Raw genomic sequence first — 12657 nt, forward strand, 5'->3', positions numbered from 1 at the left:
CCCTCTACTTGCTGTGATCCTCCCTGGAGCAGGCATGAGTTAAAACCTTTCAGTAAGTATAGATTGAGGAAAAGAATTAAAACTCCAATCTTCCCCTTTTTTCCCGTCTCTTGTGTTCCTTCACAACGTCCAGTAAAAGCTTCAAAACTAAAAGGTGTTACTGTGCTGCTGGGAGATTATTTTGTTGTTTCTGTGTGGTGAGAACATACAGCAGATGCCTAGACATGAAACTTACTGAGCAGAATGTTGACACATGTAATATAAAACCTGCCCTCTAGTGAATCAAATTGTCCCAAACACCACAGGTCCTTAAATCTTTCGTGAGTGTCAGCAGAACTGATAGAAAAGACAAAAGTAGACACCATTGCTTATTGTACTGGTACCTTTCATAGAGTTAACAACACTAGAGGAGCCCATCACTACAAAAACAGCCCAGTGCTTACTAAATGACACCAGCTCATTGGGAAAGATCCAAATAAAGTTGGAGTTTGGCTTTTCTTAATTTTTATTAATCATGGGAATGAAAGGCCAGAGTGTTTTTTTCTGCTGCATAATCACCACTGTTTTAATGATGCTAATAAAAGTGGGGTAGATGGTTGTTTTTTTTTTTTTTACATCTTTATTGGAGTATAATTGCTTTACAATGGTGTGTTAGTTTCTGCTTTATAACAAAGTAAATCAGTTATACATATACATATGTCCCCATATCTCTTCCCTCTTGCATCTCCCTGCCTCCCACCCTCCCTATCCCACCCCTCTAGGTGGTAACAAGGAGCTGAGCTGATCTCCCTGTGCTATGCGGCTGCTTCCCACTAGCTATCTATTTTACGTTTGGTAGTGTATATATGTCCATGCCACTCTCTCACTTTGTCACAGCTTACCCTTCCCCCTCCCCATATCCTCAAGTCCATCCTGTAGTAGGTCTGTGTCTTTATTCCTGTCTTACCCCTAGGTTCTTTGTATAAATCTTCTTTCTAATGGCATAACCCATTAGTAAGTAGAATTTCTTTAATCTCCAAATATTTTTTGCTGTGTTCATCATAAACTTTCATTACTAGTAAAAGAAAATAAGAATTTTTCTTACTACTATAAAGTCTAAGAACTCATAAGGTTGTAATGAGCTCTTGAAAAGATTTAAATGGGTTCCTTAAAAGTTTTTAACTTAGGTGAAGGTTTGTCTTTGAGTATGAAGTCTTAAGGCTATATCTCTAGAGAGAGCTATCACAAAGGTCTTTGTCTTCTCTTTTTTGCTGTTATCACTGTTCACCTTTTGCAGTTTTAGAAAAGTTTATCAGTAAATTTAAATTTAAAGCAAGCTAAGGGCATTTGTTTTTCAGAACAAACAACATAATTTTGAAAGATGTTTACTTAGAAAACTCAGGATTTAATTTTAGAGCAAAAGCATCTGTATGTGCATTTTTGATTTCCCAAACCTGAAGGAAATAAACCTAACCTTGATTCTGTTAGGAAAGAAGACAAAAACCATCCTAATTTGAAATAGAAGTTGATCATTGATATTTTATATTTTTCAACCACTTTGCAAAAGACAGAAGAGGTGGTTATTTTCGTAATTAAGAGATCAGAGTAGGCGTTATTATTGTTATTATTATTAATAATAATAATAAACAGGGAAAATGAGGCTTGTCCACCGCAGGGCAAAAAGCAAAAGAACAGGACTATTCCCAGCTGTCTTTATTCCCAGTCAGGCCAGTAGACCACGTGTCTTTTAAACCCCACATAAATAGAGTCATATATCTTTGGTTTCTCTACTCCCTTACAAAGTTAAGTCTGATGACACCAATACCAACCTGTGTATGGTATTGAAGGATTTTAAACTCGTCTTATTTGGTTTTCCAAGCTATTCTATGGGGTAAACAATATAAGAATTATTGACAAGCCTAATTTTTAGACATTGAGATGAAGTCCAGTGAGATTTGGTTACTTAAGGATTCACTTTGGGTTCCTCGTGACTCTTAATCTCAGTGTGGTGCTCTTTTTGCCATGCCACACTGTCTTTGTAAATGAATTTTTTAATATGTCAATTATATAATACTTAGTCCAGATTAAGTATTTCTGGACTCCTTATTTTAACCTCAGTGTTCTTCCTGTTTCGGTCCTTAATTATGTTTATGCAGCAAGTACTTACTCAACTGCTTCTATATTTTTGCATTACAAGATGCTAATGTAGGCACACATGTTAATAATATATAATCCCTGCCCTTGAGAAGCTGTCAGTCTAGTGAAGGAGTCAGATTATTGAGGTATAATTGACATACAACAAACCATATATATTTAAAGTGTGCAGTTAGGTAAGTTTTGACATATGGCTATGCTCCTGAAACCATCTTTTTGCCTATGTTTTAATTGGGTTGTTTGTTTTTTTATTCTTGAGTTTGGAAGTGCTTTATATATTTTAGGTAAGTCTTTTATCAGACATATGAAGTATGTCTTTTCATTATCTTAACAATGACTTGAAAAACAGAACTTTCTAATTTTGAAGTCCAATTTATTAATTTGGGTTTTTGTTTTTTTTGGTTCTTTCTGGTTTGATTACTGTAGCTTTATAATAATTCTTGAAATCAGGCATCATGAGTCCTCTAACTTTGTTCTTCTTCAGAGTTGTTTGTTGAATTTTAGAATGAGTTTGTCAATATCTACAAAAAAGGTTACTGAATTTTAATTAAGATTGTTCTGAATCTATAGATCAATTTGGGAAGATGACTTTTAAAAAAATTTTATTGAAGTATAGTTGATTTACAATGTTGTATTTCTTCTGTACGGCAAAGTGACTCAATTATACACACACACACACACACACACACACATATTTTCATATTCTTTTCCATTATAGTTTGTCAGAGGATATTGAATATAGTTCCCTGTGCTATACAATAGGACTTTGTTGTTTATCCATCCTACATATAATAGTTTGCCTCTGCTAATCCCAAACTCCCATTCCTTCCCTCTCCTACCCTCCCTTCCCCTTGACAACTACAGTCTGTTCTCCATAGAGTCTGTTTCTGTTCTGTAGATATGTTCATTTGTGTCATACTTTAGATTCCACATATACGTGATATCATATGGTATTTGTCTTTCTCTGACTTATTTCACTTAGTATGATAATCTCTAGGTCCATCCATGTTGCTGCAAATGGCATTATATCATTCTTTTTGATGGCTGAGTATATATATATATATATATATAGTGTGTATATATATATATTATATATATATGGACTATATATACATACCACATCTTCTTTATCCATTCATCTGTCAATGGACATTTTGGTTGTTTTCATGTCTTGGCTATTGTAAATAGTGCTGCTATGAACATAGGGGTGCATACATCGTTTTGAATTATAGTTTTGTCTGGGTATATGCCCAGGAATGGGATTGCTAGATCATATGGCAACTCTATTTTTATTTTTTTAAGGAACTTCCATATTGTTCTCCATAGTGGCTGCACCAATTTACATTCCCACCAACAGTGTTAGAGGGTTCCCTTTTTTCCACACCCTCTGCAGCATTTGTTATTTGTAGACATTTTAATGATGGCCATTCTGACCATTGTGAGGTGGTACCTCATTGTAGTTTTGATTTGCATTTCTCTTATAATTAGCAATGTTGAGCATCTTTTCGTGTGTCTACTGGCCATCTGTATTTGGGAAAACTTGACTTCTTAACAATATTTAGTCTTTGACACATGAATGAGATATCTTTATGTTTATTTAGGTCTTATTTAATTTCTCTCAGTCATATTACATACTTTTTATTGTATACTTCTTTTACATTTTCTCAGACTTACCTCTAAGTATTTCATATTTTTTGTTATTGTAAATGTAGTTTTAAAATTTCAGTTTTTGACTGCTCGTTGATACTGTGTAGAAATATAATTGATTTGCAGATTGCAATTTAATATGTTAATTGCTCTGCTGATGCTGTATGCAGAGTACTGCAGAGCACAAAGAAGGAACAACCAACTCTACTTACAGTGTCAAGGAAGCCTGACAGAAACAACATTAATTTTGTAGTTATTTTCTTGATTTGTAGCAGGCTGTCTTACCCCAAATACTAGGTGAATTTATAGTAATTAACCTGTAAATTATTTAAAATTTTGAAAAATTATTTTTAAGAAACAGTGTGCTCAGTAATAGACTAGAAACTCTAGTATTGAGTTTAAATCTTTTAAGTTTTTATTATGGAATATTTTAATCATTTATAAAAATAGAATCGTATTTTTCATAGCTTTAATATTTACTTATATTGTATATCTATGTTTATATTTGTATATGTATGAAAATTTTCAGATCTACAGAAAAGTTGCAAGAATAATACAAGGAATTTCCATATAATTTTCACCCAGATTCACCAGTTTACATTTCTGCCCCATCTGCTACATCATTCTTTCTCTATTTTCTTTTCCTGAACTAGGAGTATATTGGAGACATTCTGCCCTTTTACCCCAAATATTTTATTGTATATTTCCTAAGAACTAGGACATTCTCTTACATTAGCACAGCATAGTTAATCAAAATTAGGAAATTTGGGCTTCCCCAGTGGCACAGTGGTTGAGAGTCTGCCTGCCGATGCAGGGAACACGGGTTCGTGCCCTGGTCTGGGAAGATCCCACATGCCGCGGCGCGGCGGGGCCCGTGAGCCATGGCCGCTGAGCCTGCGCGTCCGGAGCCTGTGCTTCGCAACGGGAGAGGCCACAACAGTGAGAGGCCCGCATACCGCAAATAAATAAATAAATAAATAAATGGGAAATTTAGCATTGATAAAATACTATTAGCTAATCCCTAGTCAATATTCTATCAATTATCCTAATTATATCTTTTGTAGCTTTTCCCCCCACCCAGTCTACAGTCCAATCCAGGATCAGACCTTGAATAGACTTGTCATGTATCCTTTAAACTGGGACAGTTTCTCAAACTTGTGTTTGTTCACCTTGATATTTTTAAAACATTGAAGCCAGTTACTTGGTAGAATATCTCTTTGGGGGGGGGTTTGCCCAGTGTTTTTTTCATAACTAGATTCAGTTTATTCATTTTGGTAGGAATCCCACTGAAGTGTATCTTTTGAAGAGAAAAGTAGTACCGTAAAATTCACATATAACTTATATGCGTATATAACTTCAGTCAGCCCTTTGAATACACATTTCCTTCATCTGTGGGGACCACCTCTGTGGATTCAACCAACTGCAGATTGTCTAGTACTGTAGTATTTACTATTGAAAAAAATCTACAGTGTAAGGGAACCCGTGTGGTTCAAACCCATTTGTTCAAACCCAACTGTACTAAAAATATCATTAATCTTAGTTCTCAATGTTGTCTTGTTTCTACTTTTTTTTTAATATGTGAAAAGTATAATCTTGCTCAAGTTTTCAGCTTTTAATTTTACTGTTTTGTCAATTCTTATCAGGTCAAGTAATTATTGAGTTGACCATAGGAGTTGGAATGAGCTTATTTACTTAGTTAAATAGACACCATCCCTTTTGATATGTTCAGATCCAGTGAATTAGAAATCTATGTTATATGCCAAGCTTGGTACATCTTCTCATCAGATGAATGTTAATTATGCTTTTTTCCCTCCCTGTCTTCTCAGGCATAATATCCTAGTTTTACAAAGTTCTTTGAGGTACCTTGCCTGTTGATAGGCAAATCCTAAATTTAATTTTATTGATACTTTTCTTAGGGAATGTTTTTGTGTAAAATTTATTTTTTCAACAACACAAATAAAAAACCATCTGATCACTGACATTGAAGACAGTGGACTTTTTTTTTTTTTTTTTTTGCGGTACGCGGGCCTCTCACTGTTGTGGCCTCTCCCGTTGCGGAGCACAGGCTCCGGACGCGCAGGCTTAGCAGCCATGGCTCACGGGCCCAGCCTCTCCGCGGCATGTGGGATCTTCCCGGACCAGGGCACGAACCCGTGTCCCCTGCATCGGCAGGCAGACTCTCAACCACTGCGCCACCAGGGAAGCCCGACAGTGGACTTTTATAAAACACAATCTTTATGTACTCCTCATAAAAGAAAAAAATGAGTATGACAGACATTTTGTTTTCTTTGTTGATTGGGACATTCATTCACTGTATGATAATTGCGGTGGCATTTGAAGGCATCATTTTTTTCTTTATGGGAAGTAATAACAAGTCATTAAGACCAGCGGGGTTTTTTATTTGTTTGTTTCTTAACAGAGACCCTTTAGAAGGTGCAGTTCTTAAGAAATTTTTTTCTGGGGGCAGTGGTGGTGGGATGAATTGGGAGATTGGGATTGACATACATACACTAAGATGTATAAAACAGATAACTAATAAGAACGTGCTGTATAAAATAAATAAAATTCAAAAAGAAAAAAGAAATTTTTTTCTCAAAAATAATAGTGGCAGATTATTTGTTTCAGGTACTGAACAGTACAGTGAATACACAGGCTATGCCGAAACATACCGTTGGGCCCGGAGCCATGAAGACAGGAGTGAAAGGTGAGTTCATTTCTGACGTTAGCATCTCATGACCAAAAGCTAAGGAATGTGGGTTTGACCCTGGTACAGTCTGTCTCCCATCTATTCTTATTTCAGAAATATAATTTTCTTCTTAAATTCAATAGTACAGTTTCGTTAGTAGTTAAAACAGTATCACCATCTCCATATACCAAAGGGAACAACAGAGAAAAGCCAAATGTCTAAACCAAGAAGAAGAAAGGCACAGCTCAGCTGCTAATTATAAGCAGCCAGTGGAGATTAACTTCCAAGGTCGAACTAATTAGAGCTTAAAGCCTTTAAACAGCTTATTTAGTTATCCTTACCTTTTCTGTGAGATTAGGTTAAGTGGGGGAAACCTATGCTGGGACAATTTGCCTGATGCCACAAACAGTTGATAGCAGAACCTATGTTGAATTTTGCTGCTGTAGTCTCCTAGTTCTTATTGAAATATATTTTTACATTTTGACATTTTTGCTTTCCCAGTAAGTTGGTTTACCAGAGGTAAATTTTTACAGAAAATGTGTGTGGCCTATGTATGTGTGTTTCAATGCAAAAGAGCCATTGTGGCAGAAAGAATCAGCTATTGCCCATGTAGCCATACAGCCTTATCTTTGTAATATCTCAAGTCCAGTCCCTAGTCTCTTTCCCTTTGTTTTGGTTAAAATATGTGGTTGCAACAATTATCTATGTGAATGTTTAATTCCTGATAATTATTTACAGACTAACATGAAGGTTTCTGTGGGTATTCTTCAGTGTGAAAAGTTGACTGCCATATCAGTATATGCATGTTTATAAAGAGATGAAATATTTGGAATTTCACATTTCCAGAATCACCATCTCAGCCAGTTTTTCCTGTCTCCTTGGGCAAATTGTTATCGTCTGCTTTGATTTCTTTGCCTTTTTAAAAATAGTTTTGCCCAGTCAGCAACTGAGCACAGTAGGTAGAATTTTGTACTGAATTATTACACATTTTTTTACAGAATTTGACTTCTTGGGATTCGTTCTTGGACAATAAATGGTGATGTTACAAACTCAATACTTAGAGCATTTCTTTCAGAACAAAGGAGGAATGAGCTCTTGTTGAGATACAAACGCCATGTCTTTAGCATTGAAGGAAAACAAAGAACTAAATTCCTTTCGTTTGCCCCCAAAATCTTTTAACCTCGAAGACTCATTGTTAATCATGTGTCTGTTTATAATACGTACTATTTTTTCATTTTACTGTTTAATGCCTGGCAGTCCACAATATGTATCCCTTGGAATTTAAAAATAAAATGGTGTTTTTCTACCCTCCTGATTTGCTGAGATATATACCCACTGGTTTGTTTGTAATGTATTAACCCTGCCAAAGTCTCAGAAACCTGACCCTTGTGAGGGTTTTATTTTATGAGTACCTTTCCCCATTCCTCATTTTCCCCCATCTGTCCTGCCCCAGGGACGACTGGCAGCGGCGCGGCACTGAAATCGTCGCCATTGATGCCCTTCACTTCAGACGCTACCTCGACCAGTTTGTGCCTGAGAAAATCAGACGCGAGCTTAACAAGGCCAGTAACCTTATTTCTTAGTTCATCTGGCAGCTGTCATCTATTTACTGCCATTTTATTAATGCTGAAATTAATGTTTTCTGGTAATTCTTGCAGTGTCAGTACGTCTGCCCACAGCTCTCCTGATTTAATGTGTCTGTCAGCTTGTACAGGATGTACTTTCCATTTCGTAATTGTTTGATTACTGATGCCAGATAGACTGTTGCTTGATATTAGGCCCCACACATGCATTTATCTCATCAAGTACATTTAGTTGCTTTGGAACATTATCATTGTAAAACCATATAGAAATGAATGAACCCTGAAAGTTTTTATCAGACCTGCCCAATGACATTTTTCTCTACAAGGTGTGCTTATCAGGATTAAAACAGATAAACCATGAAAGTCAAGTCATTATTGTTCTAGTATAGGTAAGACTGACATGTAAATTATTTATTTGGTAATTTGACATATTTATGATGGAATCTGTGGTTTTCTGTGCTACTTAGTCATTTTCTTTTTTTTTTCATTGTGTTACAGAAATAGAAAAATGAGCCAGACCTATTGTTAGTTTAAATTTTTACTACTGTTAACCATAGTAAATAAACTGTCATAGTGTTCTAAGTCTATTCTCTAGATAAATAGGGCCTTACCAAAACAGTTGATGTTTTCTTTAGTTCCTCTCACAGCCAAGAAGACTGACCCAGTTCTGAAAGCCATTGTTTAACTTCCATGAGTAGGATTTGGTCATGAAGTTCATTATTAAGATAATGAGGTTGTGGTTTTGCATGACTACCCATGTGCCAATCCCTACACAGACTTCTGGGAATGACAGACTAGGTGTACCATTGCAGGCAGACTGGGACTGCCCTTGGATTGGCATGTGTGGTGTTCAGTATATCATCTTCACATCTTTTCCCTGGGTCTTACCACAGGAATGGGCTCTCTGTGGTGCTCTGCTTATCCCAGCTCAACCGCCTTAACTCTCATATTGTTAGTAAAATAACCAAATAATCCAGAAAGACTTTAGTACACTTAAAACTTAGTAGATATTTCAAATATAATTACATTTATTATCATATTCTGATGTACTCAAGAATCTAATTTACTGTTAAACATGTTTTTTTAATATATAATTTATTAGGTTATTTTAATGTTTGAAGTTCTCAAAGGAATCTCATAAAAGTTTGAAGAGTAAATGCACTATTTTCCAAAGTTCAACTTATACAGATTCCATTTTTCTTTTAAGTAATTTCTCATAAAAACTATCCAAAAACACTATTCTTTGATATATCTACAGATATAATTTCTCTTTCACCTGATATTACTGAGGAATATCTTTTATTATATTAGGTACCTTTTAATTGTGAGCTTGCTTTCGCTGTTCTAAACTCTTGCCTTAAAGCAGTTGTCTCCAAGCACATGATGTTTTTATTACACAGCATATCAAGTAGAATAAGAAGATTTATATTTAGCTTTTCATCAGATGTGTATGTGAATTTGTCACATGGTCATTAATACTAGAAGACATTTATATAAGCAGTAGGTATGGGTCCCCCTGGCCTGCCCACAATTCATATGTTGAAGCCCTTACCCCAGTAGGTCAGAATGTATAGAGATGTGATTAAGTTAAAATGATGCCAGGGAGTGCCCTAATCCAATCTAACTAGTATCCTAATAAGAAGAGGAGATTAGGGCATACAAAAAAAAATCAGGGGTGCATACCCACAGAATAAAGATCATGTGAGGGCACAGCATTAAAGTGACCATCTGCAAGCCAAGGAGAGAGGTCTCAAATGAAATCAAACATGCTGACACCTTGATCTTGAACTTCTAGTCTCCAAAACTGTGAGAAAATTAATGTCTATTATTTAAGTCACTCAGTCCATGGTATTTTGTTATGGCAGAGAAAAACATGAAAAGTTGGGAGAGAAGCATATGAAAAGTAAATGTATTTAACCATTATCGTACATTAACGCACATTTAAAGGCTCCCTTTTTTTTAACATTTTAAAATATTTATTTATTTATTTTTGGCTGCGTTGGGTCTTTGTTGCTGCATGTGGACTATCTCTAGTTGCAGCAAGCAGGGGCTACTCTTTGTTGCAGTGCGTGGGCTTCTCATTGCAGTGGCTTCTCTTGTTGCAGAGCATGGGCTTTAGGCGCATGGGCTTCAGTAGTTGTGGCTTGCAGGCTCTAGAGCACAGGCTCAGTAGTTGTGGCGCACGAGCTTAGTTGCTCTGCAGCATGTGGGATCTTCCCGGACCATGTCGCCTGCATTGGCAGGCAGATTCTTAACCACTGTGCCACTAGGGAAGTCTTTTTTTTCATGATAACATTTATATTCCCACAAATACTTTTCTGGAGGAGCTAGATCATTCACTTTTAGAAATCATCTATAAATATGATCTTTTTAAAAGATAACACTGGACATAAGTAAATCTTCTCTTTTTAAATTGCCCACGGCTAACTGATACTCTCTACATTTACTTGGATAGCACTAACCTTCAGTTTCCCATCCTCAAAGACACAGAAATTTTAAAGATGTGAAGCCTTGGTATATGTGAATAGGTTAAGTTAGTTGTAAGTATTACCAACACTGAAAAACATTTATTTGTACAACGGTAGAGTCCTTATGAGACATATATATTTTTTTTTTTTTTGCGGTATGCGGGCCTCTCCCTGCTGTGGCCTCTCCCATTGCAGAGCACAGGCTCCGGACACGCAGGCCCAGCGGCCATGGCTCACGGGCCCAGCCGCTCCGTGGCACGTGGGATCCTCCCGGACCGGGGCACAAACCCGCATCCCCTGCATCGGCAGGCGGACTCTCAACCACTGCGCCACCAGGGAAGCCCCGAGACATACTTTATAGAAAAAGACTGAGTCTTTAAATAACCTGGCAATAGAAGTTTTATTTCATTCAAGTCAGATTTTTGTTGTTGTTGTCACCAAATTTGGAAGGGGACTGTTCTTAAATCAGAGCTTGATTAACACAACTGATCAATACTTGCTGCTGATATTTCTAAGAAGCTCAACATTTGATCATTTATAATCTTTTCTTGAAGTCTGTGTTACTTTTCAGGAATATTAGTTCAAAATGTGTCATTTTTAATGAGTTTTCCCTTAAGTTTCTCAATGTATAGAATCAGGATAACCATAAAGAAACCTAATCTAGTCTTTGATTTCACATATGAGAAATCTAAGGTCTACATGGTGTTTTCATTTTATATTGCATCTTTAAAAAATTTTTATTTATTTATAGTTATTTTTTTTAATTTATCTTTGGCTGCGTTGAGTCTTTGTTGCTGCGTGCGGGCTTTTCTGTAGTTGTGGCGAGCGGGGGCTACTCTTTGTTGCAGTGCATGGGCTTCAGTAGTTGTGGTTCGTGGGCTCTAGAGCACAGGCTCACTAGTTGTGGTGCGTGGGCTTAGTTGGTCTGCGGCATGTGGGGTCTTCCCGGACCAGGGTTCGAACCCGTGTCCCCCTGAATTAGCAGGCGGATTCTTAACCACTGTGCCACCAGGGAGGTCCCTATATTGCATCTTAAAAAGGCAAAATCAATTTACTAATGTTACAATTATTTTAAAGATAAAAAGTCATCTATAATTTTACCTTTCAAATAATTGTTTTCATTTTTGTAGGTCTTTCCACATGAATACTAATTTTCATATAAATGTGTGCAAAAGTTACCTATAATATTGTATTTATCTATTTAATTTATCCATAAATTGTATTTTTCATACTTTCTAATGATCTTCATGATGTTTTTTAAAATAAATTTGATGTTTTTTAATCTATCTATCTACCTATTTTTGGCTGCACCACATGGCATGAGGCATCTTAGTTCCCTGACCAGGGACTGAACCAGTGCCCCTTGCAGGAGAAGCACAGAGTCTTAACCATTGGACTGGCAGGGAAATCCCCATAATAATATGTGTAATGGCCACAAAATTGGTTGGATTGATATACTAGGACTTAGCCACTGTTTTTGAACTAATAGGTGGTCCCAAGTTTTTCTCTATTATCTATAATGTAGTAAACATCTTTGTACAGTTGTTATTTAATCAAATAAAAGAAATTTACAAAAGAAGAAATTTATAAAATTACTGTTACTGAATCTTAAGTATAATTTTAAGACAATTAATATTATTTTATTCTCTTCCAAAAGATTAAGGAACTTTTTATGTTATGTTTGTTTTTAAGAAATCACAGTGTTCTAAAACTTCAGAAAATCATTTTCAATACCAACTATGTATTAGTTTAAGTTAGACGAGTACGGTAGATTGATTTCATATAAACAACTCTTTTTTTTAAATTAATTTATTTTATTTTTGGCTGTGTTGGGTCTTTGTTGCTGCCCGCAGGCCTTCTGTAGTTGCAGAGAGCGGGGGCTACTCTTCGTTGCAGTACGTGGGCTTCTTATTGTGGTGGCTTCTCTTGTTGTGGAGCATGGGCTGTAGGCATGCGGGCTTCAGTTGTTTTGGCACGTGTCTCAGTAGTTGTAGCTCGCAGACTCTATAGCACAGGCTCAGTAGTTGTTGTGCACAGGCTTAGTTGCTCCGCGGCATGTGGGATCTTCCCAGACCAGGGCTCGAACCCGTGTCCCCTGCATTGGCAGGCGGATTCTTAACCACTGCGCCACCAGGGAAGT

The 12657-nt window shown here is 36.5% G+C and overlaps 1 protein-coding gene across 2 annotated transcripts in view; it reads left to right on the plus strand.

Moving 5' to 3' along the window:
• Positions 1–12657, plus strand: part of PARG (poly(ADP-ribose) glycohydrolase) — a 111285-nt gene that overhangs the window by 82790 nt on the left and 15838 nt on the right. For both annotated transcript variants that reach the window (XM_082854144.1, XM_082854143.1), the window contains exons 14-15: positions 6406–6484; positions 7920–8028. In XM_082854144.1, the coding sequence (XP_082710270.1) occupies positions 6406–6484; positions 7920–8028 (188 nt within the window). The remainder of the gene's footprint in view (positions 1–6405; positions 6485–7919; positions 8029–12657) is intronic.

The sequence above is a fragment of the Leucopleurus acutus genome (assembly GCF_964270905.1).
Source record: "Leucopleurus acutus genome assembly, chromosome: 14".
In the NCBI taxonomy this organism is placed as follows: domain Eukaryota; kingdom Metazoa; phylum Chordata; class Mammalia; order Artiodactyla; family Delphinidae; genus Leucopleurus; species Leucopleurus acutus.